The sequence below is a fragment of the Dipodomys merriami genome, unplaced genomic scaffold (genome assembly GCF_024711535.1).
Source record: "Dipodomys merriami isolate MVZ:Mamm:240054 unplaced genomic scaffold, mDipMer1.0.p SCAF_392, whole genome shotgun sequence".
Lineage (NCBI taxonomy): Eukaryota > Metazoa > Chordata > Mammalia > Rodentia > Heteromyidae > Dipodomys > Dipodomys merriami.
This window is the reverse complement of record NW_027205515.1, coordinates 799,800-825,000: the sequence shown is the minus strand read 5'-3', so window position 1 is coordinate 825,000 and position 25,201 is coordinate 799,800. Positions and strand designations below refer to the sequence as shown.

Here is a 25,201-nt window from a genome sequence, read left to right as displayed (position 1 = left end):
AGCCTAGTTAGATTATATTGATAATAGGTTAAAAAGGTGTCAAGTTTTTTTAAAACACACAAAAAAGGATTTTTTAAGATAAACTTCAAGGAGCTGTTCGTATTTTTGGTCATGCTGGATATAACTTGAAATCAGTGGTTTGAATAAGCATATATTATCTGTTCCACCTTGGTTTTGTTGTAAGAAACTAAGCAAGTACAGAGTATATTTATGAGGACTGAGGTTTTGCTAGTCTAGGGGAGAGGTCAGTCAAGAGAGGCTAAATCAAGGAAGGCTTTGTGGTATTAATGTGTTTTAAGTCAAGTTTAGGTGATTTTTTTTTTTTCTGTTTTGTAAAACACAATTTGGGGCATGGAGGAAGCTCTGGAATGGCTTTGAGAAACTATACTGAGAGCCTTCAGCTCTGTCCTCTGAACCATTACTATTTAACAGTGATATCCAATTTCTGTTTGGGATACCATTCCATCCTTATCTTTTTGACAATTCAACATTAGTAACACCTTCTCAGAGTCCCAAGATGATCCAGGGAACTCAGACCCATTGAAAGACTTTAACATATTATACTGGGATAGGTAGAAATAGTATACCCTCTAGAATACTGGGAGCAATAAGGAGGAGCTTTCTCTATCTATCTATCTGTCTATCTATCTATCTATCTGTCTATCTCTCTCTCTATATATAGATAGATAGATAGATAGATAGATAGATAGATAGATAGATAGATAGATTTATTTATTTATTTTTGCCAGTCCTGAGGTTTGACTCTGGACCTGGGTGCTGTCCCTGAGTTTTTGTGCTTAAGGCTAGCACTCTACCACTTGATTCATAGCTCCTCTTTTGGGGGGGGGGGTTGGTTATTGTTAATTGGAAAGGCTGGCTTCGAACCATGATCCTCAGATCTTTGCCTCCTGAGTAGGTAGGATTACAGGCATGAGCCACCAGCACTGGACAGCTCTCTCTCTCTCTCTCTCTCTCTCTCTCTCTCTCTCTCTCTCTCCCTCTCCCTCTCCCTCTCCCTCTCTCTCTTCTCCCTTTCTCCTTTCCTCCCTTCCTCCCTTCTTCTCTCTCTCTTTGTTTTTTGGTGGCGGTGGTGGTGGTGGTAGTTGTGGGTCTTGAACTTGGGGTCAGAGCACTGTCCCTGAGCTCTTCTGCTCAAGGCTAGTGCACTAGCACTTTGAGCTATAGTACCACTTAAAGTTTTCTGGTGGTTAGAGATAAATCTCATGGACTTTCTTGCCTGATCTGGCTTTGAACTGCAATCTTCAGAATAGCCAAGATTATAGGTGTGAGCTACCAGCGCCTGGCTAGCTCTCTCTTTTTTAATGATTTACTTGAGGCAATTATCAAGCTATACTGAAAAAACCCATAAAATGGGCAGAAACACTGAAAGGAAGAGGGGAAGTACTGCATGAAGTATCAGTGTGCTAAAGTTTGAAATAATGGGAACACCAGTCTCATCAATAGAAGAGCAGTATGTTTACAATTTATGAAGGCAAAGCCTGGTGTTCCTTCCTATGAACCAAGCGAGGAACCTGATTTTGGGAAAGGCAGATTTCTTCCAGGATCCCTCTTGGAGATAAAATTTCTTTGTTCCTGTAAATACAATTTTTTCTACATCCTATTTTCATCCAAGACCATTCCCTTTCTAGAGAGATTGAAATTGCTATTTATTATTCACAAGATCTTTTTATTTCACATTTGGGATTCTTACCACAGAACTCCTTCCCATGTCATTTTTGGGGCAGCATAAGGGACATAGAGAGAGGAGGGCGCCAGACAAGAACTTCTCTTTTGGTGAAAAATATTTTCAGCCTTTGCTGCCATTAGTTGTATCCATGATATGGTTTCTCTCCTCACCCCACCCTTTTTCAGTTTCCTGGACATGGAGTAGGGGCTGTAAGACAGAAAGGATGGAAATTCCCATTGCATGTTGCTACTGTGCAGTAGTTGTGATGCGGTTCGGGTTGGGAGATGGGAGCGGTAGAGAGATGGAGTCAGCCTTGGAGGGACAGGCCAAGAGACTGCTGAGCTGATGGTATGGGCCTAATTACTCCTCTGCCTTGAGCTTGCCTGTAATTGTGGTTTCTGGGAGCCAGCACGTCCTGGAAATCTGCTGGAACAGCAGAGATTTGGGGTTTCCGCCTGGGATGGAGTTGAATTTTCCACTTGGAGTAGCTTGCCCAGCACTCATTTTGGTAGGGGGCGGGGTAAATCCCTAAAGCTCAAAAGGGGCAATTAGGAGTCTTAGGACTATAGGTTTTCCTTCTGAACTGAATGAGAGGTTATATACTCTGAAATTCTAGATAATTTTGAAAAATTCAGAAAGGCAAAGTAGCAGGATCTGTTTAAGAACGGTATGCTGAGTGGCTGGGAAGGTGGCTCAGTGGTAGAGTGCTTGCCTTGCATTCATAAAGCCCTGGGTTCGATTCCTCAGCACCACATAAGTAGAAAATGTCAGAAGTGGTACTGTGGCTCAAGTGGTAGAATGCTAGCCTTGAGCTGAAGAGCTGTGGGACAGCATCCAAGCCGAGTTCAGGCCCCATGACCAACAACAACAAAAAGAACTGTATGCTGAAAGGAGGTCAGTCCCTAACCTTGAAGCGACTTAATCTCTTTCTCCATCGGTCTATCTTACAGGGATGTTTCTAAATAATGGGTAGGAAAATGTTAGACTAATGTAAGGGAGGAACCTAAATTCATTTCTCATGGTGATATTAGCGAACATTTTGAGCATTTATTGTGTGCTAAACTCTAATAAATTCTAACATTTATTCATTTCATTGAAATAGTTAATTTTTCTACAGATGAAGTTGAAAGCAACTAAGTGTTGGCATTAAGATTTTTATGCCAAACTCTGTGCATTTGACCAGCAATGTATAACTTAGTGTGTACTGTGTTTTACACCTGTGCCAGACTGGCTTGATGAGGATTGGCTACTTATTGGATTTGGGTAGGTATCTGAGTTCCAGTCCTACTTATAGATCTCATCAATCTTTGGGTCTCAGTCAGGCGAGTCCTTTATAGTCCCCAAACTTAAGTTTTCCTACTTATAAAGTAGGTATTTCAGTTTTTCTGATGATCAAATGATCCTCAATCAAACACTTGTCTCACAGCAGAAGCCCAGTAAATGTTAGCAGAATCTGAATTGGTAGTGGAGGATATTTGCAGAGGACTGAACCCAGGGCCTTATGCTTGCCTTAAGCTCAGGAGAGCAACATCTGTAGCTCTTTTTTTTTGGGGGGGGGGGGTCCAGTCGTGGGGACTGACCTCTGGGCCTGGGCACTGTCCCTCAGCTCTTCAGCTCAAGGCTAGCGCTCTACCACTTGAACCACAGCGCCACTTCTGGCTTTTTTCTTTTTGCTTATGTGGTGCTGAGGAATCAAACCCAGGGCCTCAGGCATGTAAGGCAAGCGCTCTACCACTGAGCCACCTTCCCAGCCCAACATCTGTAGCTCTTTATTTTATTCATTTTTAGACAGCATTTTACTATGTAGCCCAGATTACAGGTGTATCCCACTTTACCAGGCCATAATCTAATTGAAATCAATCAAATAAAATCCCTGCCTTCTTGAATCTGAGATCTGGGGTTCTCAACACGGAAGTAAGTTAAAGACAGATCTGTGGCAAGAAAATAAAATGGATATTGAAGGCTTTCTCTACCCCTGGAAACATTAGTGGAACTGCATGAGATATACCACCTCCATCTTACTAGATGCACAAACAAGCAAGTCTCTCAGTCTTTAGCCCAGTTTCCTCATCTATAAAACGGCAACATAAATAGCCATGGGGTTGTTACAAGAGTTAACTAGATAAAAATGGCGAAAATTTGTCAAGCTCTTATTATCAGCCCCTGGCCTGAGCATTTTCTCTGGTTTTAATTATTTCAGTCCTAGTAGTCCCCATAGTGGTTACTATTACTGCCCCATTTGTGGATGAGGAAGCTGATGCAAAATGTTGTGTTCTGCCTGAGATTACATAACTAATAGCTGGGACATTTACATCTGGGAGGGGGACTTAAGACTCTATGCTCATAATCATACTGATTTATCCCTCTTTAAAGACATTCTAGCTGGGCACTGGTAGCTCATACCTGTAATCCTAGCTACTTAGGAGGCTGAGATCTGAGGATCGCGGTTCAAGGCCAGCCTGGGCAGGAAAGTCCATGAGACTCTTATCTCCAATTAACCACCAGAAAACCAGCAGAGGTGCTGTGGCTCAAAGTAGCCTTGAGCAAAAAAGCTCAGGGACAGTGCCCAGGTCCTGAGTTCAAGCCTCATAACTGACAAAAAAAAAAAAAAAAAAAAAAAGACATTCTAGCTCTTACCATTATGATCATTGGTGATGACTTGTGAGTCAGTCTCCAGTATTTATTGAATGTGTGTTCAACAATATGCTAGTTACTGTGAGCTTTGTCAGCTTTTATGGAGTTTATTAGCTAGTTAGAGGGAGTCATAATCAATATGGATAAAATAATTAGAAAACAATCAAGGGCTGAGTGGTTCAGTAGGGATTCAAGTATATTAGAAATGAATTTAGTTATTGGAAAGGTCATTGGGGAAGTTAGACAAATTTGAAAGTTTATTAGCAAAGGTAATGATTGAATTTAGCTCTAGAAAACTGGACTGAAGGGCAAGGGTGAACTATTTGGAGCCCTCAAGTTTAGAAGTAGTTCAGATTTCAAGGTTGCTCATCATTCAACAAATTTTCATTGAGGATACAGTAACATACCTCATAACAGCAATTCAGTAATCCATGGACTACATACACATTGGTGGTTCCAAAGATTTTATCATGTAGTGATGTCATAACCACTTGTATAGTACTCTGTGTATGTATGTTCAACAATGAAATTGCTTGGTGCCGCATTTTTCAGAATGTATCCTCACAGTGACACATGACTGTGTGTATATATATATATATATATATATATATATATATATATATATATATATATATATATACATGTCTCACCTAGTGAAGACTTAAAGGTCTGCATTGATTTGTTCAGTTGCCATTTTTTTTCCTCTCCTAAGTCAATCCAGGTTTGTCTACTAGAGTGAAGTTTTACAGATTTTCATTTTCCAAATTCAGGGTATTCCCTTGTGGACATAATTAAAACTTCATTAGAAAGTGACTTGTGCCTCAGAAAGTTAGTACTGTGTATCCAGGTCCTTAGAAAGGAATTACAGAGACCATCTGGTCTATCCATCTTAGAACCAGGATTATACTTCAAGCATCAGATTCCCAGTACACCTTATTTAACGACTTTTTGATAATAAATAGTCAGATTATATGCCATAGAACAAATGCTTGTCATTCTTTCTAATCTTCAGGGGGATTATAAACACATTTCCCAGCACCAGTAATTTTTGTTTATTCAGTGCTTATTTTACTGTTTCAGTATCAAATATATCATTTAATAAGACTATATGTAGAAACAGCAGCATTTGCTGGAAATGGCAGGAGCCACTGCTCTGAACCCCTTGTATTCCTACAAAATGACCTGGGATCTCCCTCAACAGAGAAGGGAGCAGTTGGTTCCTCTTCATGTGTATAATCTATTTCTGCAGACTTGAAGTGCCTGGATAGACAGGATCAGTAGATCATTCTTTTGGTTTGTGGCCTGCTATGTTACACCTTCTATCAGGCAGGCACAAGTCTATTGTTAGGCTGGGCATATATTCCACAAACAGTGGCTTTTTCCAGTCAGATCTGAGGGATAGAATAAGGATCAGAAAAGTTTGTAACAGATTCTTTGCTGATGAAATCGATCTGGCTACTAGAGAGATTGTATAGTTCAGCCATATCTGGTGGTAGCAACCCCAGTGAATGCCAAAGAAACACCAAATAGAAGAGTCTCTCCTTGAGGGTAGGCAATTTTATGAGAACACACAGAATGCATGAGTTCCCTTTAAAAGTAATGTAGAGGCAAGGATATGTGATGTAGCACAAGTCCTGGTCTTACATATTTTAGTGAGAAGCATTAGAGTTAATGAAGAAGGCTTCCTAAAGGACAGGATTGTAACAGAGAATCTTTAGGGAATTAGAATAGAAATACCTGCTGGGTAAGAACCTCTCCCACCAACCCACATTCTACTTGTGCCAGGACACCTTGAAGTCACCAATTAAAAATGGGAGGGGTGTCTTCCCTCCCAACATCACCGTTGGTGGCTCAGGCTTTGTTTATATCTATCTGCATGCAGGCAACTCAATAAAGACTGTAGGGTCCTGAGGCAGGAAGAGGATTGCAGAGAAAAACAATCATTTTACTGCAATCTCACATTACCTCCACAAGTTATTCATTATGTGGTTTATACTTAGCAGTTAAAATCATAAACTAATTATTTTTCTAACTCTAACTCAGTACTTTCCTATCAAAGTGAAATGATGACATCATGGATTGGCCATTATTCTGAGTTATCTGTGTTATGGCCTATCCTTTATTCATGCTAATAACAAAAAATTGAGTCAAACTGTAATTCCATTTATGTTAGGCATAAAGCAGTGTATGCCTTAATTTGAGGAAGCCTGGTCTTTTGAAAGTTAGTGTTTAAGATGTTACTCTCTTTAGGAAGCTATCCTTCAGAAAAATATTATCTTTTTAGGAAAATACTAGGTGAAGACAGTATACCTTTTAATGATTTTAGGATCATTTAGGATTTTAGGATAACAAATAATTACTTTAATACAAAGCTTGTTCTTCCCACCTTGTTCTTGTAAAAACTGAGGCTTAGAGGTATCCAATACCATAACCACTATCACATATTGATAATGATATGGCAAAGACCCAGAGCTACCTCTACCATTTAAACCCTGTTCCAGGGCTCAGAATTGTTCAAGGCCCTCTGAATGTAAATCTAAGTACCATCAGAAAAGAAATACTCCGTCTATAGGTTGAGACCCCTTATATCCAAACCTCCTAAGTTTTTAATCCTAGGGACAGGCATTCATTCTCTCACTTGGGTTAGAAAAGCTCATTGCTGGCACTCTACCACTTGAGCCATGCCTTCACTTCTAGCTTTTTCCTGGTCAATTGGAGATAAGCATCTCATTTGTTTGGACTGACACTGAGCAGTGGTCCTTGGATCTCAACATTCTGAATAGCTAGGATTATAGTCATGAGCCATCAGCACTTGGCTTCAGACATTCATTCTTCATGGTTTTTTTTTGTTTTATTTGGATGTTGATCTTAGGGCTTGAACTTTGTGCCTAGTCACTGTCTCTGAGCTTTTGTGCTTAACGCTAGTGCTCTGCCACTTGAGCGCTCCACTTTGGCTTTTTTGGTCCTTAATTGGAGATAAGAGTCTCATAGGTGCTGGGAAGGTGGCTCACTGGTAGAGTGCTTGCCTTGCATACTTGAGGCCCTGGGTTCGATTCCTCAGCACCACATAAGCAGCAAAAAAAAAAAAAAAGCCGGAAGTGGTGCTGTGGCTCAAGTGGTAGAACGCTAGCCTTGAGCTGAAGAGCTGAGGGACAGTGCCCAGGCCCAGAGTCCAGGCCCCATGACCGGACCCAAAAAAAAAAGAGTCTCATAGACTTTCCTATCTGGGCTGCCTTTGAATGGTGTTCCTCAAGGCCTACTTTCTTAAGTAGCTAGGATTATAGGCATGAGCCACCAGGGCCCACCAATGCTGGGTTTCTTAACTCCCATCTGTTTAGCCTCCTAGAGGTCTGGAGACTGTTCACTGATGAATTGATGAGATCACATCCTTACAAACCTTGTTGGGGTGCTATTCTAAACCCAGCTGAGCTCCTTTAGTGTACCTCTCTCCTCTTTCCTGAGGCTTCCAGCACTCATTTCCATCCATTATCACCCCAGCACTCTCTGCCTGTGTGTGCTGCCCACAGGGAAAAAAAAAAAAAATACAGCCATGGCCTGCCTTTATTCTGTAAGAAGAATCTTTCCAGGTCAAATTTAGTTTTACCTGATTGCTTCCTGAGTACAAAGAAAGATCAGACATACTGAAGAAAATTGACAAGGAAGAAAGAATCATTCAGTGTTAGAATAAGAAAGGATGATCTAGCTCAGACCCTCATTGTAGAGATGACAAAGTGCCATGGAAGAAGAGAAGACTTTATTGTAAGCACACTAGAGGCCATATCCTGATTCTAATATCTGTGTGACCTTAGGCAATTTAGTTAACTTCTCTCAATCTCATTTTCCTCACCTGTGGAGGAAAATAGCAATGTTACCTCACCAGGTTCTTGTAAAAATTAAATGAGTGCCTGTAACATTAAATACTTATTATGTATAATTTTGTTCTCTTTTTTCAAAAGTATACAAAAAGGGAGAGGTGGTCTAGAACTCAGATGTCTAGACTGCATTCTTACTCTTTCTGACATGGCTTAACCTTCCCTTCTGATGCAGCAGCCTTGGCAATCCTCAAACACAGGGCTTTGCCCACCACCAGCACCATCCCTAGTCAGATCTTGGATCTTCTTGGAACTTGCTTTATGTTGTCTAATTTCACAGATACTGAATTACAGAATTAGCACTAATATCCATGTCTCCTGGTCTCTGCATCCTCCCCCACCTCCTTTCTGTAGTAAGATTTAAACTTAGAGCTTTACACTTGTTAGGCAGTGCTCTGCCACTTAAGTCATGCTGTCAGTCCCTCGTCCCCCACCCCCACCCCTGCCGCCTTTTTTTTTTTTTTTTTCAGATAGGGTCTCACTTTTGCCTGGGACCAACCTCTAAACAAGATCCTTCTGAGTAGCTGGGATTATAGACAGGGTATACCATTATGCCCCAGCCTCTGCCACCACACCTCATCTACACTTCTGTCTTGAGATATTAATATTAATCTTTCTTTTTTTGAAGATTTGGTAGAGGATGTTGACAAAAATAAGTAAATATGAAATAATTATGATAATCAACAATGAATCATCTCTTTGGAGATCTATAAGCTGGGACATTTTACTAGATAACTCAAAGCTTATATATTTTGTGTTGCAAAGCAGGTTATTATTTTGGCAGAGGCTTACTAATTATATTAATCTTTGAGCCTTATAGTGTGTGTGTGTGTGTGAGTGTGTGTGTGTGTGTGTAAGAGAGAGAGCATGTGCATGTGTGCGTGTGCGTGTGCATGCACTGGAGTTTGAAATTAGGGTCTAGCTCTTGCTAGATAGACACTCTACCACTTAAGCCATTTCCCCAACTCCATTCCTACCCCATGAATTCTTAAAATAGACCTGAAGGATAGATAGCTAGTAAGATTCACAAAGGGTAAATAATTTGCCCTCACAGATGCATACTCATTCTAACTCCACGTGATACTCATTAATATCAGTTTTAATTTCTAGACACAGTCCAGGCATTGCATTGAGCCTTTTCAAAAGAATACGTGACAGATGATGCTAAACTCATGTGATTCTGTGCCCATAGAGGCAGGGAGGCTGGTGAGGTATTGAGTTTGGAGTGAAAAGAAGGGTGCATAATGCAGAGCAGTGTTGGCTTGTTCTCTGATAATTACTGAAGATGGCTGGCACTCCACTCTTTCTCACTGTGAAATAGGTAAATTTGGTGTACCTCCACCCTTCAGGAGGTCACAGTCAGCAAACAAGGGAGACTAGTTGACAACTGTATCCGGGGTGCTTGACATGCATATAACAAGTGCTGTGGGAGACAAGTTACTGGAGGAATGACTGAGTGAACTTCTAGTTTTCTTTGGCTAGAAGTGCTGAAGATCATATCATTAGAAAGATGAACAGATCTCTCTAAACAGGTAATTTTATCTATGACTAAGAAAGCAGGCCAATGCTATCTAATAGAAATAGGATACAAGTGACTGTATAATATACAATTCATCTAGTAGTCAAAGGCAAAAATATTTGAAGCCAGGCAGTAGTGGCTCCAGCCTGTTATCCTAGTTACTCAGGAGGCTGAGATCTGAGAATTGTGGTTGGAAACCAGCCCAGGCAAGAAAGTCCATGAGACTCTTTACCTCTAATTAACCAGCAAAAAAAAAAAAAAAAAAAAAAAAAAGCCAGAAGTAGTACTATGGCTGAAGTGGTGCAGCTTTAGCCTTGGGCAAAAAAAAAAAGTTCAGAGACGGCTCCCAGGCCCTGGGTTCAAGTCCAGGAGTTATACATTTACACATACATACAATTGATATATTGCCTTTAACCCAATGTTAAAAATACTACAATTTTATTTCTTTTTCTTTTTTGTTCTTTTTTTGGGGGGGGAGGGGCGGTCTGGTCGTGGGGCCTGAACTCTGGGCCTGGGCACTGTCCCTCAGCTCTTCAGCTCAAGGCTAGCGCTCTACCACTTGAGTGACAGCACCACTTCCAGCTTTTTTCTTTTTGCTTATGTGGTGCTAAGGAATCAAACCCAGGGCCTCGGGCTTGCAAGGCAAGTACTCTACCACTGAGCCACCTTCCCAGCCCGTTTTTGGTCTTTTCTTTTCTTTTTTTTTTTCTTCTTTTTAGGAGTCCTGGCATTTGAATTCTGGACCTGGGTGCTGTCCCTGAGCTCCTTTTGCTCAAGGCTAGTATTCTACCACTTAAGCCACAGCGCCACTTCCATCCTTTTTTATTTATGTGGTACTGAGGAATTGAACCCAGGACTTCATGCATGCTAGGCAAGCACTCTACCACTAAGCCACATTCCTAGCACAAAAATTTTTTTTTAATTGGCTGTACTCCATTTGTCCACCCCCAAGTTGAGGATGTGAGAGCTGACATTTGTACATCAGCAGAGGTTGTCTATACAAGCTCTTTCCCCTCGCAGCCTTTACCACAGGAATGTGTAGGCCATGGAGGCACTGTTTGAGAGTCTCAAACCATAGAGAGATCTTACCTAAAAGCAGAGTTCATGGGAAATTAGGATTCTAGAAGAGCCTACTTAAAACTCCACAGTGGAGCTGGGCACTGCTGGCTTACACCTGTAATCCTAACCGTGCTAGAGATTGAGATTTGAAGTCGAGGTTTGAAGCCCAGGCAGAAAAATCCAAGATACTCTCTCTCCAAGTAACCAACAGGAAAGAAAGCTGAGGAGTGTGGAAGAGTGGCTCAAGTGTAGAGTGCCAGCCTTAAGCAAAGAAGCAAAGAGAGAACACATGAAGTCTTGAGCTCAAGCCCCAGTACCAACACACACACACAGAGGAAATAAGGGAAACCAACTAGTAAGTAGTAATATAGGTCAGGATTTAAAGTATGGACTTTATCTGGAGCAAGGGTCTGGGCAGGATGGCTCTTTTCTTGGATTTTGAGGGCCTCAGGAATATTTCTTTGTCCCAAACTCATCTAGCTCAGCCTATCCTTTTCTTGACCCGACTAAAACTTTACATGCATTATACATTTTGTATGCACATATTGTAAACATGTATGTATATTGTATGTGTTTTATATGTGGCATATATATGTGAACATGTGACATGTATTATATACTATGCATGTTATGGGCACATATTGTAAAAGAAAAGGCAATATCACTGTACCTATAGCCACAGATCATATACTTTTTCACTTAGGAGCACAGATTTTAAGTCAGACCAACATTATATACATGTTACTTTTGTTTAACCTCTCTGTGCATTTAAAAATGGGAATAAACTCTAATCCTGCTGTGTCAGACACTAAGGACACTGAGCAACAAGACCATCTCCGCCTTCACAGACATTCCAGCCTTGTCCAGGCAAGGATTTCCCATTGGGTATTTGTACTTCAGGAAGACTAGGTCTGAGAGCTGTGAAAGCCATCAGAGAAATGCTGACCCAACACTGGGCTGTCCTGCTAGATATATCCTGTGAGATGCTGTGGCTAATGGTCTAGTTTAGAAAGAGGACTACCTTTCTCTTGAGTACAATGAGAGACTAGATTTTGTTCTTGGTGATGGTGGTGGTCATGGGGCTTGAACTCAGGGCCTGGTCCCTGTCCCTGAGCTCTTTTGCTCAAGGCTAGCATTCTACCATTTGAGCCATAGCTCAACTAATGGCTTTTGAGTGGTTAATTCAATATAAGAGACTCACAGACTTTCCTGTCCAGGCTGGCTTTGAACTGCAATCCTCAGATCTCAGCCTCCTAAGTAGCTAAGATTATTGGCATGAGCCACAATGCCTAGCTGAGACAAAAGATTTTAAGCAGCAATCAGGCACCAGTGATACATTCCTATAATCCTAGCTACTCAAGAGGCTGGGATCTGAGGATTATGATTCCAAGTTAGCCTAGGCAGGAAAGTCTATGATGTTCTTACTTCCAATTAACCACCAAAAAGCTGGAAATGTAGCTGTGGTTGAAACAGTAACATGCTATCCTTGAGCAAAAAAGAGCAGGTACAGCACCCAGGCCCTGAGTTCAAGGCCCAGGACTAACATGCACGCATGTGCGTGCGCATGCGTGCATACACACACACACACACACACACGCACGCACACACACACGCATGCTCGTGTGCACAAATAAGGAAAAGAGGAAATTATTATTAAACAATAAATGGCCTGGTTAAGTTTACATTTTAGTAAGCTCATTACTATGTTGTGGTCTGTTTCTACCCCTGGGTTTGTCTTAGCTCAATTGTGGTTTTGTTTTGTATCAGCCATCTCCAGTGCCTTGTCCAGTTTATGTCATTTTGTTTTTCTTTGTTCCTCCTTTCCCCACATTGCTCCTTCCTGGGTCCTACATTCTCTTCTTTCCTGGTATCCTTCTGTCTCTGACCCAAAGTTCGGCCAGTAAAAAGCAGTCTCACCTGTCCAGGTAAGAGGGTAATAACCATTCTGAGGGGAAAGAAAAATCACCTCCTTTGTATTTTAATTTGATTTTTGAACATGTTGTATCTCTACATGGTTCAGAGAGAAAGAGAGTCCTAAGCTTGAACTCAAGGCCTAGATGCTGTCCCTGAGCATTTTTTTTTCCCTTAAGACTAGCACTCTACCACTTGAGCCACAGCTCCACTTCTTTTGAGTGGTTAATTGGAGATAAGATTCTCACAGACTTTCCTGCCCAGGTTGTCTTTGAATTGTGATTTTCAAATTTCAGTCTTCTCAGTAGCTAGGATTACAGTACAGATGTGAGCCATTGGCACCCAGCGGTTTAGAATTTTAAAAATACAAAAGAGAAAATAATGAAGTTTCATCCCCATGCTCTAGCCATCTACTTTCTTCCTCAGAGACAGCCAGTGTTATATTTGTTTGTTTCCTTCCAATGATATATTAAATCTTTTTGCATAAGCAAATATAAAAATATATCTAAACAAATTACTTCCTCTTTTATCTTCAGTTTTGTATATCTACATAATTCTTTTTTTTTTTTTTTTTTTTTGGGTCCGGTCATGGGGCCTGAACTCTGGGCCTGAGCACTGTCCCTCAGCTCTTCAGCTCAAGGCTAGAGCTCTACCACTGGAGCCACAGCACCACTTCCAGCTTTTTTTTTTTTTTTTTTTGCTTATGTGGTGCTGAGGAATTGAACTCAGGGCCTCATGCATGCAAGGCAAGCGATCTACCACTGAGCCACCTTCCCAGCCCCTATCTACATAATTCTATGTCATGCTTTTTCCCCTTAACATATCGTGGAGATTTTTCCTTATCATTTATAAAGTACTTCCAAGTTGCTTTATGTGGCCAGGTTCTGTGTCATTACATTGATACAAAACAGTATAATCATCCAGTCATCTTTTGTGAATGTATACACACACACACACATATATATATATATATATACATTTATACACACACACACACACACACACACATTTTCCAACGCTTTACCATTACACATGGTGGGTCCATCAGTAATCTTCTATTTAAGTAATTTTCTGTAGTTAGAAATAGGATAGGAATTGTTTCTTTTTGAGAGGCAACAGCTATGATTCAGGAACTGGCAACTTGTGTACTTTTCTAAAAAGGAGGGCTCCAGCAGTGATTTTAGTTTTTTCTCTTTCTATAGTGGTCCTAATTAAGAGATCAAGCAATGGATCTTTTGGCTGATGGTCTATGGTACATTGAGGTTTTAGGCTCTTCAATAGTTTGTAAGCAAGATGCCTCAGGTTAACAATGGGAACGGGGCTGATTATAGGGTTGGTATATACTACCACCAAACATAACAGATCAGATGCCTGATCTCCCATGGGTACACAAAAGATAAATGGAATTTTCAGAGGCTTGAGCTATCGCTTCCTTTGTTTTCTATTTAAAAGCAGAAGAAAAAAGAAAAAATGTGCACGTTACCAGTTATACTGTAAGTTAGTACTAAATACCCAGTTTCTATCCAGGAGACTGCCATTTTGGAAAGTTGGAATTTTGAGGGATAAAAAAATGAAACTGAAATGAGGAGTCTAAGTCAGGGACCAGTGGCTGACACCTGTAATCTTAGCTACTTAGGAGGCTGAGATCTGAAGGCTGAGGTTTAAAGCCATCCTGGGCAGACAAATCGAATTAACTAGCAAAAAGCTGAAATGAGATAAGGCTCAAGTGGTAGCATGCAGCTGTGAGTAAAAAAAGCAGAGCAAGAGCTCAAGACCCTGAGTTCAAGCCCCAGTACCAGCACAATCTAGTAATAGTCAATAAGTAAATAAAATAGAGGAGTTTGTTTCTCCTATAGCCATTCGAGTGTTCTGCTATGCTCATGAAGGCTTCTGTATGTCTGACCCACTGTGTCCTTCCCTCCCTCCTTTTGCAAATCATCACCTAAAACTAACTAGCTTTTTGCTTGTTTGTTTTTTCCCTGCCTTTTTCTTGCATTCATTTTCTCTGCTGCTCCGTTGTGTTCCATCAGCCCCATTGCAGCCTGGTAAGACCCAACAAATGTGTGTATATATGCATATCCCCCTCTTGCAATTGTCTCTTTGTTATCAGACTCTGAGAAGGACCATTTCCTATCATAACCTGTTGAGTATTAAAGAAATTCTGCAGAATAGGATTCCAGATAGGTGGTAGTGTCAGCAGCACAGACTCAGCTAAGTACCTATCAGTTGGAGTAGGCTGAAAGGTGGGTGGGTCAGGGTCTCATTGTCCAAGACTCAGGGCCCTTTTCAATAAAGCATCCTAATACTGGTTTCTCCCTGCCCAGCTCACTAATGTGCTTTTCTTACTCTGCAGGTTAAGTAGCCTGTCTTCTCTGGGAGATTCCACATCTGAACGCAAGTCCCCTTCCCACCATCGCCAGCCCTCTGACACCTCAGAGACAACAGGTAACTACCTTCTTGAGCATCAGTGTAGATAGAAAGGTGTACATTCATAAAGTACATAATGTGTTTTGGGCATGAGTCCCATATCAACTGCCTCCTTACAACAAACTAGAAAGTGAGTTTTATTATCTTTATTTTACTGATGAAACTGTTGAGGTACAGAAGAACTAGGAAACTTGTCTAACTTTACACACTTGTTGACAGATCAGGATTTAGAATTAGTTCTATTTTAACTCTGGAGTCCGTGCTTGACTCATTACAGTATCCTTGTGTACAGTGGGAAACAAATGTTCACAGGGATGGAAACAATTGGTAGTCATAACCTTTGTTTCTTTTTTCTTCTTGATCAGTCATGGGGCTTGAACTCTGGGTCTGGGCACTGTCCCTGAGCTCTTCAGCTCAAGGCAAGTGCTCTGCAACTTGAGCTACAGTGCCACTTCCAGTTTTCTGATGGTTAATTGGAAATAAGAGTCTCATGGACTTTTCTGCCCGGGCTGGCTTTGAACCACGATCCTCAGATATCAGACTCCTAAGTAGCTAGGATTACAGGCATGAGCCACTGGTGCCTGGTTCCTCCTGCATCTTGTCAACATTTGTTGTTATTTTATTGATGACTGCTATTCTGGCTGATACGAGATGGAATTTCAGTGTAATTTTTATTTGCTTGTATATGACTTAAGAAAAAGAAACAGGGGGCTGGGAAGGTGGCCCAGTGGTAGAGCGCTTGCCTTGCATGCCTGAGGCCCTGGGTTCGATTCCTCAGCACCACATAAGCAAAAAGAAAAAAGAAAAAAGCCGGAAGTGGCGCTGTGGCTCAAGTGGTAGAGTGCTAGCCTTGAGCTGAAGAGCTGAGGGACAGCGCCCAGGCCCAGAGGTCAGTCCCCACGACCGGACCCCCCCCCCAAAAAAAAAAAAAAGAAAAAGAAAAAGAAACAGAGCTTGGTGCTTCCTGAGGCTGCTGGCCTAATCTCTCCTTCTCACCAGGTCTTGTTCAGCGCTGTGTCATCATCCAAAAGGACCAGCATGGCTTTGGCTTCACAGTCAGTGGGGATCGCATTGTCCTGGTACAATCTGTACGGCCTGGTGAGTGCTGCATTCCTCCTGTCCACAGTGGTTCTTTGAAGGCACATTGTATGTTGAAAGCGCTAGACTTGGAGAGTGCGTGCTTTGGGGAGCCCTGAGGGGCAGGAATGAATTACTGTAAGGCTTGTCTCTACAGATGTCTGGGGGAAATTCTGAAATGCTGAGCCATTTCATAGCTGCTTCCTCAGTTGGAAATTGGAAAATGAACTGAACAGCGATGCCTAAATGCCATCAAAGAGAATGCTTTATACTAGGTTTATGTTGTCATGGAGGAATCAAAGGCTGTCTTCTTTCCTACTTACATTATATAGCTAAAAGTACACATGGTTACTTTCTTCTAGGTTTACATTTGACCTAGTCACATGGATCCAAATAGTCTTAGAACATATTTGCAATCAATCCACTTCAATTTATTACTTGAAGGATAAATTATGTTTGTTGGACATTATGTCAGATGAAACATTTGGAAACGTATTTGGGTAGTTTGGGGTTCCAAGCATAGTCATTTCCCTCCTTATCACTTTAGGAAGCCCTTTTAAGAAAAACAAGATTTCAGGGGTAGTCTGAAACACAAAAATGAAAAACAGATCAGCAGAATAGGAATTTGGTGAGAAGAGTGAAGAGTGGGATTCCATTTTCATGGACAAATCCATTAAATCCATTATGTGACCAGCTATGTAGAGCAGGGTGGTGAATAGTCATAGCTCTGTTATATGCCAACTAATAGAATCATTGTTAGTGATTCCGTAAAGATGACAATTAGGAGGGAGAGTATAAAGTAGGTATACCTAAAAGAGGTGAACTATAGTATAGCAAATAGGATAGGGCTAGAGATATGGAGCATCATAGGTTGGGCATGTAGAATACAGGAAAAGGCTGGGCGAAGGCTGGCATTTTACCCTAGGGATAAGAGGAGAAAGGAAAATATACTTAATGTATATTTTAAGAGAAAAGCAAAGAGAATTTCAAATATTTGACCAAAACAAGATGTGTGGGCTATATAAGAATGCAAATCATTATGACTTCTTATATTTAGGTACTAACTTTTACCAGTGAGAGGTTTGTTTTTCATATCCTAGGGTAAAGCTTGAAATTATAGTTTTATTCTTTGCTTTCCTTGTTTTTCAGGATTCCTGGACTAGGATGAGACAGCTAGTGGGACTGCCAATAACTTGTACTTTGCCTCTGCGGTCTATTAGATACAGAAAGTCTGGGATCCCCTCCAATGAAGTGTGGATTCAGCTCCCCTTAACTTTCCCCCTCCACTTAGGCTGAGCAGTTAGACCCAGAAAAAAGAGAACAAAAAAATAACTTGCAATAAAATGTAGGCTTTGGAGTGTTTGTGCATGTGTTTGTGTTTGGGGAAGGAAAGTAGAAGAGACTTCATTTGGTTGGCATTGAAATCATAAGAGTAATAAAGCAGTTCGTACTGTCTTATCCACATACTAGATTATTCACTATTTCTCAAAATATAGTCTGTGTTCTGTGTATATAATTACTAAGGCCATAGGATAATTGAAATCCTTGCTCCTGCCCAGAAGTATTGAATCACCAAGGATGTACTTTTTAAAGTCACTTAAGCTATTGGAAGTACCTTGTATATTATATATTCTAGCAAGATAGTTCTAATCTGACTTTTACTTCTACATGACTGTGTGTTGCAAACTCTTTCATAAGTAGCTCCTTTTAGACAAGGAGAATCTTGAATCCTGTATTGAAAAGCCAAATTGGAATGTAGTCATTGCTGCATTCTTTTTCTTTATATACTTGAAACATCTAGATATGCTTACAGGAATTTTGTTTTGTTCAGATGACTACAACTTACCAGATTTAATTGATCGTCATGAGGAAAGTTTACAAAATCTTTTTATGCTTTTCACAACTTGTTTCAGCTGTAGATTTTTCTTGTGCTTCCTGAATATAAATTAAGTTAGGCATGTAAGTCATTTAAAAATACATAGTGGTCAAAAACACTCAAAAAATCAAGAACCTGAAAATATAAAAAATATGGTCTACCGGGTGCTGATGGCTAGGACCTGTAATCCTAACTACTAAGGAGGCTGAAATCTGAGCATCACCGTTCAAAGCCAGCCCAGGCAGGAAAGTCTGTGAGACTCTTATCTCCAATTAACCACCAGAAAACTGGAAGTGGCGCTGTGGCTCAAGTAGTGGATCTCTCGCCTTGAGCTGAAGAGCTCAGGGACAGGGCCCAGGCCCACTGCAAAACAACAACAAAAAAACATGATCTTCACACCTCTTACCTATCATCAGAAACCCTAAATCTGGTCCATTTCTAAGGGAGAAACTATACATAATTTATAATTCTTTTTTAAAAACACTATATTGATATCTTTTTTTTTTTTTTTTTTGCGAGTCGTAGGGCCTGAACTCTAGGCCTGGGCACTGTCCCTCAGCTCTTCAGCTCAAGGTTAGCGCTCTACCACTTGAGCCACAACGCCACTTCTGGCTTTTTCTGCTTATGTGGTGCTGAGGAATTGAACCCAGGGCCTAATGCATGCAAGGCAAGCACTCTACCACTGAGCCACCTTCCCAGCCCCAATATCAGTATCTTTTTAAATATAATTTTATTGTTAGTGTTAAGGTGTACAGAGGGGTTAATATCTTTAATGATATGAAACTTTAGGATATCTTTATGAACTTCTCAAGCTTAAGAACCACCATTTTGAAAACTCTTAATCTCTTCCTACTCTTCTATTCTTCCTCTTCCTTCTCCTCCTCCTCTTTCTTCTTCTTGTCTTGGGGCTTGAACTATGGTCCTGGATGCTGTTCCTGAGCTCTTTTTGCTCAAGGCTAGCACTCTCCCACTTGAGTAACTGCTCCATTTCCATCTTCTTGGAGGCTAATTGGAGATAGAGCCTCATGGGCTTTTCAGCCCAGGCTGGCTTTGAACCACTAACCTTATCACAGCCTTCTGAGTAATTAGGATTACAAGCATGAGTCACCAGTACCTGGCCTCCAAATTGCTCTTAATAATTACTACTTTACTAATTATATTTAATCCAGTAATCTTTTTTTTTTTTACTATTATCAAAATTTGGGGTATAACTAGACTCATTCAAATAAAGCATACATACTCTTCTCAGCCCTGTTTGCCTGTCATCTTGGCTGGCTGTCACACGTCTGGCCTCTGACTTAGATGGAAGGAATAATAGCAGATGTGACCTTATGTAGTCTTCTCTAGCTTCTCTAGCCATTCCGTTTCTGGAGCAGAATGAAGGTCCACCTAGCATTTAATCTGCATCATACAGAGAAATGAGATAAAGTTTCAAAGAGGATGGTCTTCCCTGGGACCCTGCTGTAGATTCAGTAGCCTTTGGGGGGATTTATGGGGTTCTACTGATCAGGTCTTCTCCCTACAGGAGGTGCAGCTATGAAAGCTGGTGTGAAAGAAGGAGACCGGATTATCAAAGTAAGTAGTCCCAATATCTACTTCACAAAAGAGGAAGAAGGTATGCAGGAGCATTTCTGCCCTTGACCTGTCCTACAAACTTCTATTTTGATACCAACCCTCATCAAATCAGGTGTTTATACCAAGGGAACATCATAGAAGAAGATGAAGAAACTTAGGTCTGGTGTCTTAAAGTCTCATATTCAGAGTCCATTTACTCTAGAATAGGTTTTAGCCCCATTTTACAGATGACAAAAATTAAGTTGAGAGGGAGTTGTCTTCAGATTCTCAGCCTGATAGTCTTTCATATAGTGCTGACCTGGGGTCTTTTCCTGTTTAAAACTACTGAAATCTGGTCTGCCTATTCAGGTCTGTCTTTGAAACCTGGAGTCCTTAGAAGCATTAAGGAAATCCTATAGGCAGAGATGCCTAGTCCTCTAATAATGAAGAAGCACACAGACCAATTGACATACATGTGTGTGAGATAAATGGTTGGGAAAACATACGCCAAAATAAATAAAATGACTAAAGAAATGAACAGTTGTCCAGCGTCAGCGGCTCATGCCTATAATCCTAGCTACTTAGGAGGCTGAGATCTGAGGATCACAGCTGAAAGCCAGCCTGGGCAGTAAACTCTGTGAGACTCTTATCTCCAATAAACCACTCAGAAAACTGTAAGTGATGCTGTGGCTCAAGTAGTACAGCACTAGCCTTGAGCTGAAGAGCTGAGGAATAGTGCCCAGGCCCAGAGTTCAAGCCCCATGACCAACAAAAAAAGAAGAAAAAAAGAGAAAGAAATGAATAGTTGATGACATAAGTCTTATCCCTGAAAACTTAGAGGCTAATGCTAGACCAAAACACATGGCACAAGTGAACAGGAAAAAACTCAATGTGAATTTGAGCAAACATGTGATTGGAGCTTTGGGAAATGGCTTCCTCAAGAGTGACATTACAGACAAAAAAGAGCCCCTTTTCCAGCAGTATTTCTCAATATTTATTTGTCTCTCAAACAGGTCAACGGCACCATGGTGACTAATAGTTCACACCTGGAGGTGGTGAAGCTTATCAAATGTAAGTTGAAGAGGCGTAACAAAATAAGTGACAAGTGGACTGAGGGAAGACAAGAGGGGTCTGCTGACCATGAAGGCTTCAAGAGGAAACACTACTAGTCTCTCATCAGACATCTTCATTTTTAACTCATTAACCTTTGCCACTCTATTTAGACCATATTCTACTAATAACATACCTCACTTAAATATTATTCTCTCTCCTTTCCCATCCACAGACATTTCACTTGGTTTTTATTTCATGGGGAGGGGAACAAAAATACTCAGTAGCCAAGAAGACACCAAAATCAGGTGTGCACAAATAATCAGATAGAGGCAACAAATATTGAAGAAGGGATTAAAGGGCATAGGAAGTTGGGGAGTGATGTCTAAAATTTGAGTACGTACCATATACCACACAGGCAGTACTTTAGGTCTTTACATTGGCTGCTTTAATTGAGTGAGATTAAAAAAGGAATATGGGCACAGTGGTGCACAGCTGTAATTCCAGAACTCAGCAGGCTGAGGCAGGAGTAGCTCAGGTTCAAAGCCAGTCTGTGTTACGTAAGACCCCACCCCCCTAAGAAATGGTCAGATGTGGTAATCCATGTAGAGTATTTTCAGATATTCAGGGGTAGATTTTGGTTGACGTTTCTGAATTAAGGATGAAGGAAGAGTGGAACTCTGTTGGTGCTCTGTAGGAATAGTGTAGGGCCTTAAAAGTAAGGATAAACAATCTATAGTACTATGAGCTCAATGAAAAGAGAAGGGGAAAAAATGCTCCTTTGGAGTTTGAATAGCTGCTCTTCAGAACTGTGCTACTCAAAGAGAGCTTCTCTTTGTTCTCCAGCTGGTGCCTATGTTGCACTGACCCTCCTGGGTTCTTCGCCTTCATCTGTTGGTGTCGCTGGGCTGCAACAGGACCCATCCCTGGCAGGAGCTCCTCGAATCACTCCTGCAGTCCCACCACCACCACCTCCTCCACCCCTGCCACCTCCACAACGCATCACAGGACCCAAACCTCTGCAGGTAATGGGTTTCTTGGCTCCTTCTCTTCACTTTAGGGTCCCTTTGAAGAAGCTACCCAGTGAAGATTAAATTAAGTAGGGTTTCATAAGAAAACATGAACACCACCAAAGAGATGAGAACATCCTATTGTACAGGATGTTCCATGCCTTAATGCTCTCCTCCCCCATAAATACTTGGGAAGATTTATCAGATAACATTCAGTGTGTTCGCTAAATGTGTGGAAGGTCTTCTAGAGGCCCTCTGAGAATGTTCCTGATAGGAGAGAGTGCCTTTTCCGGGCATGGACATAGGCATCTAGTAGAGACTGTAGCCAGTTAATGTTAGCATGGTGTGTTGTGAAGTCAAGGATAGGGGAATGGCTTCCTAGAGAAAGAGGACTACCTGAAGGAGTGGGATATGAAGCCCAGTCCATAGAGGAAAGGAATCAGAAAAGGGTCAAAAGAGGACAGGAAACAGATAGGTAAGATATAAGAAGTAGGATTTTCTGATTGGTAAGAAGGCCAAGCCAGCAAGTCTGTAGAGAAGTTGGAAATTTGATATCAAAGGTGATTACAGCCAAAGTTTCAGGGAAGTCAGGAATAAAGTCAAAATAAGACTTTATGTTTACTGCATTCCAGCAATGTACTGAATGTTATACACAATGTGCTTAGGACTCAGATTCTACTCTTAGATCACTTCTTGTCCAGGAATTAGCAAATCTAAAACAGTTAAGTCTTACCGTTACTATATTTTTCCATTCTAGGATCCTGAAGTTCAAAAACATGCTACCCAGATCCTCAGGAATATGCTGAGGCAGGAGGAAAAAGAATTACAGGTGAGGTCACTGCTAATGGTAAACAGGCCATTGTCTTAGTGAAATAATACTATAATAGAGCAGTTCTCCAGAATGTACAACTTAATTTACAGACTATCTCCAATCACAGTAAAACCTTAAAAGTAAAAGTTGGGGCTGGGAAAATGCTGATAGTTATATATTGACATAGACTAATCAGTGCTAATGGTACTGATAGAAGGATAGACTGTGAGTCAATAGAATAGAATTAGAGTTTAGAAATGAATCCATACATCTATGGTCAATTGATTTTTTTCAACAAAGGTGCCAAGACAATTCAGTGGAGAAAGAATAGTCTTTTTGACACATGGTGCTGACAACTGGATATCTACATGCAAAGAATGAATTTGGACCCCTGTTCCACTCACTTAGCAAAATTTAACTCAAAATGGATCAAAGACTTAAATGTAAGAACTAAAATTATTTATGAAACTCTTAGAAGAAAAGAGATATAAATCTTTTATCACCTTGGATTAGCAATGGTTTCTTTGATATGACACTAAACATAAAATCTTTGAAGCCATCTCAGGTTCACAAATCTGTGAGAGTCTTGTCTCCAGTTAACCAGCAAAAAACCAAAACTGGAAGCATGTCTTAAATGCTGTTGAGTAAAAAGGCTGAATGATAAGAGTGAGGCCCAAAGTTTAAGGCCAGTATGGGCATGCAAAAAGTTAATAAAAGCACAACCTACAAATATTGATAATCTTAAATTACAACATTGTGCATGAAGAGACAATATCAAGAAATTAAGCCAGGCACCAGTGGCTCACACCTGTAATTCTATCTACTCAGGACGCTGAGCTCTGAGGATCATGATTCAAAGCCAGCCCAGGCAAGAAAATCCATGAGGCTTTTTATCTCCAATAAACTACCCAAAAAGCCATACGTGGAGCTGTGGTTCAAGTGTTAGAGTGCTAGCCTGAGCAAAAAAGCTCAGGAACAGCGCTCAGGCCCTGAGTTTAAGCCGTAGGGGACGGACGGACGGACACACACACACACACACACACACACACACACACACACACACACACACACACACACACACGAAGAACAATTTATAGATCATGTATTTGTTACACACACACACACATACACACACACACGAAGAACAATTTATAGATCATGTATTTGTTACACACACACACACACACACACACACACACACACACATGAAGAACAATTTATAGATCATGTATTTGTTAAAGGTCTAATTACCAGAATACATAAAGGACTCTTAGAATTCAGCAGTAAAAAGACAACTCAATTAAAAACTTGTTAAGTGTTAGTGATGTAACTCAGTGGTAGTGTTTGTCTAGCATGTACGAAGGTCCTGTGTTTGACCCTCAGCCCTCTAAAAAACAAAACTTTAGGATGTCCATTAATTGTTTTTTAAATTGTTTTTTAAATTGATTTTTAGGATATTTGTTACAACCTTTGTTCTAAATAAACACTCATGATTATACATAAAAAAAAGTTAAAGAATTTTAATAAAAAGTTCTCTAAAGAAGTCATTTAAGTGGCCAATAAGCATTCACTTGTTATGCACACAAGGATTATGCTCACCAAAATGACAAGATACATTTCTTACCATAGAATGGCTATAGCCAAATACTGGAAAATGCTGAGTGTGTTAAAGGAGGTAGAAAAATCTAAGAAATACTTATTAATTTGTCTGCATAGTCACTGATTCATATCCACTCCTCATGGTGGTAATGTCAAATATTGCAGTCATACTAGAAAACAGACATTTCTTAGAAATGCTTAACACAGATACTATCTGACCCAGTATATCCACTTCTAGATACATTCCCAAAAGAATTAAGGCATATTTTTACACAAAAACTTCCACATGATCATTCATGTGGAATGATTGCCTTATTATAGCGAAAAATAGAACCAGCCCAAAGTCTACAAACTGAATAGAAAAGCAAAATGTGGCATGTCCACACACTGGGCTATTATTCAGCCATAAAGAGGAATAAAGAGGCCGGGTGCTAGTAGCTCACTCCTAGCTGGGCAGAAAAGTAAGAAAGTCTGTGAGACTCTTATCTCCAATTAACCACCAGAAAAGTGGTAGAGTGCTTGTCTTGAGCTGAAGAGCTGAGGGACAGCACCCAGACCCAGAGTTCAAGCCCCATGACCCATGACAAACAAAAAAGGAATAAAGAACCAAGGGCCAGTGGCGCATGCCTATAATCCTAGCTACTCAGGAGGTTGAGATACGAGGATCACAGTTCAAAGCCTGCCTGGGCAGAGAAGTAGGAAAGTCTGTGAGACTCTTTATCTCCAATTAACCACTAGAAAACCGGAATTGGTGCTGTGGCTCAAGTGGTAGAGCTCTCACCTTAAGCTAAAGAGCTCAGGGACAGCCTGCAGGCCCAGAGTTTAAGCCCCACAAGAGACCAAAAAAAAAAAAAGGAATAAAGTACTGATACATGCTACAACATGAATGAACCCTGAAAACAGCCAAGAGCCAAGCACAGTCTGTAAATTGACTCTTTTATATACAAATATAAATATTGACTCTTATGTAGTCAGATTCTTGGTTATAGAAAATTGATTAGTGGTACTAGAGAGTGAAAGAAAGGAGAAATTAGCAGTCTCTGCTTACAGGTAACAGCTTTCTTATTGAAGGTGATGTAAATGTTCCAGAATTTGATAATAGAAATGATTGCACA

The 25,201-nt window shown here is 40.6% G+C and overlaps 1 protein-coding gene across 9 annotated transcripts in view; it reads left to right on the top strand.

The window, feature by feature from the left end:
* The window catches only part of Arhgef11 (Rho guanine nucleotide exchange factor 11), a 106,253-nt gene that overhangs the window by 41,392 nt on the left and 39,660 nt on the right, over window positions 1-25,201 (top strand). For 8 of the 9 annotated variants that reach the window (XM_069990240.1, XM_069990238.1, XM_069990235.1 and 5 more), the window contains exons 2-8: window positions 12,664-12,696; window positions 15,036-15,127; window positions 16,109-16,207; window positions 19,588-19,637; window positions 20,630-20,687; window positions 21,513-21,691; window positions 22,434-22,505. In XM_069990240.1, the coding sequence (XP_069846341.1) occupies window positions 12,664-12,696; window positions 15,036-15,127; window positions 16,109-16,207; window positions 19,588-19,637; window positions 20,630-20,687; window positions 21,513-21,691; window positions 22,434-22,505 (583 nt within the window). The remainder of the gene's footprint in view (window positions 1-12,663; window positions 12,697-15,035; window positions 15,128-16,108; window positions 16,208-19,587; window positions 19,638-20,629; window positions 20,688-21,512; window positions 21,692-22,433; window positions 22,506-25,201) is intronic. The other variant, XM_069990234.1, reaches the window with a different exon arrangement.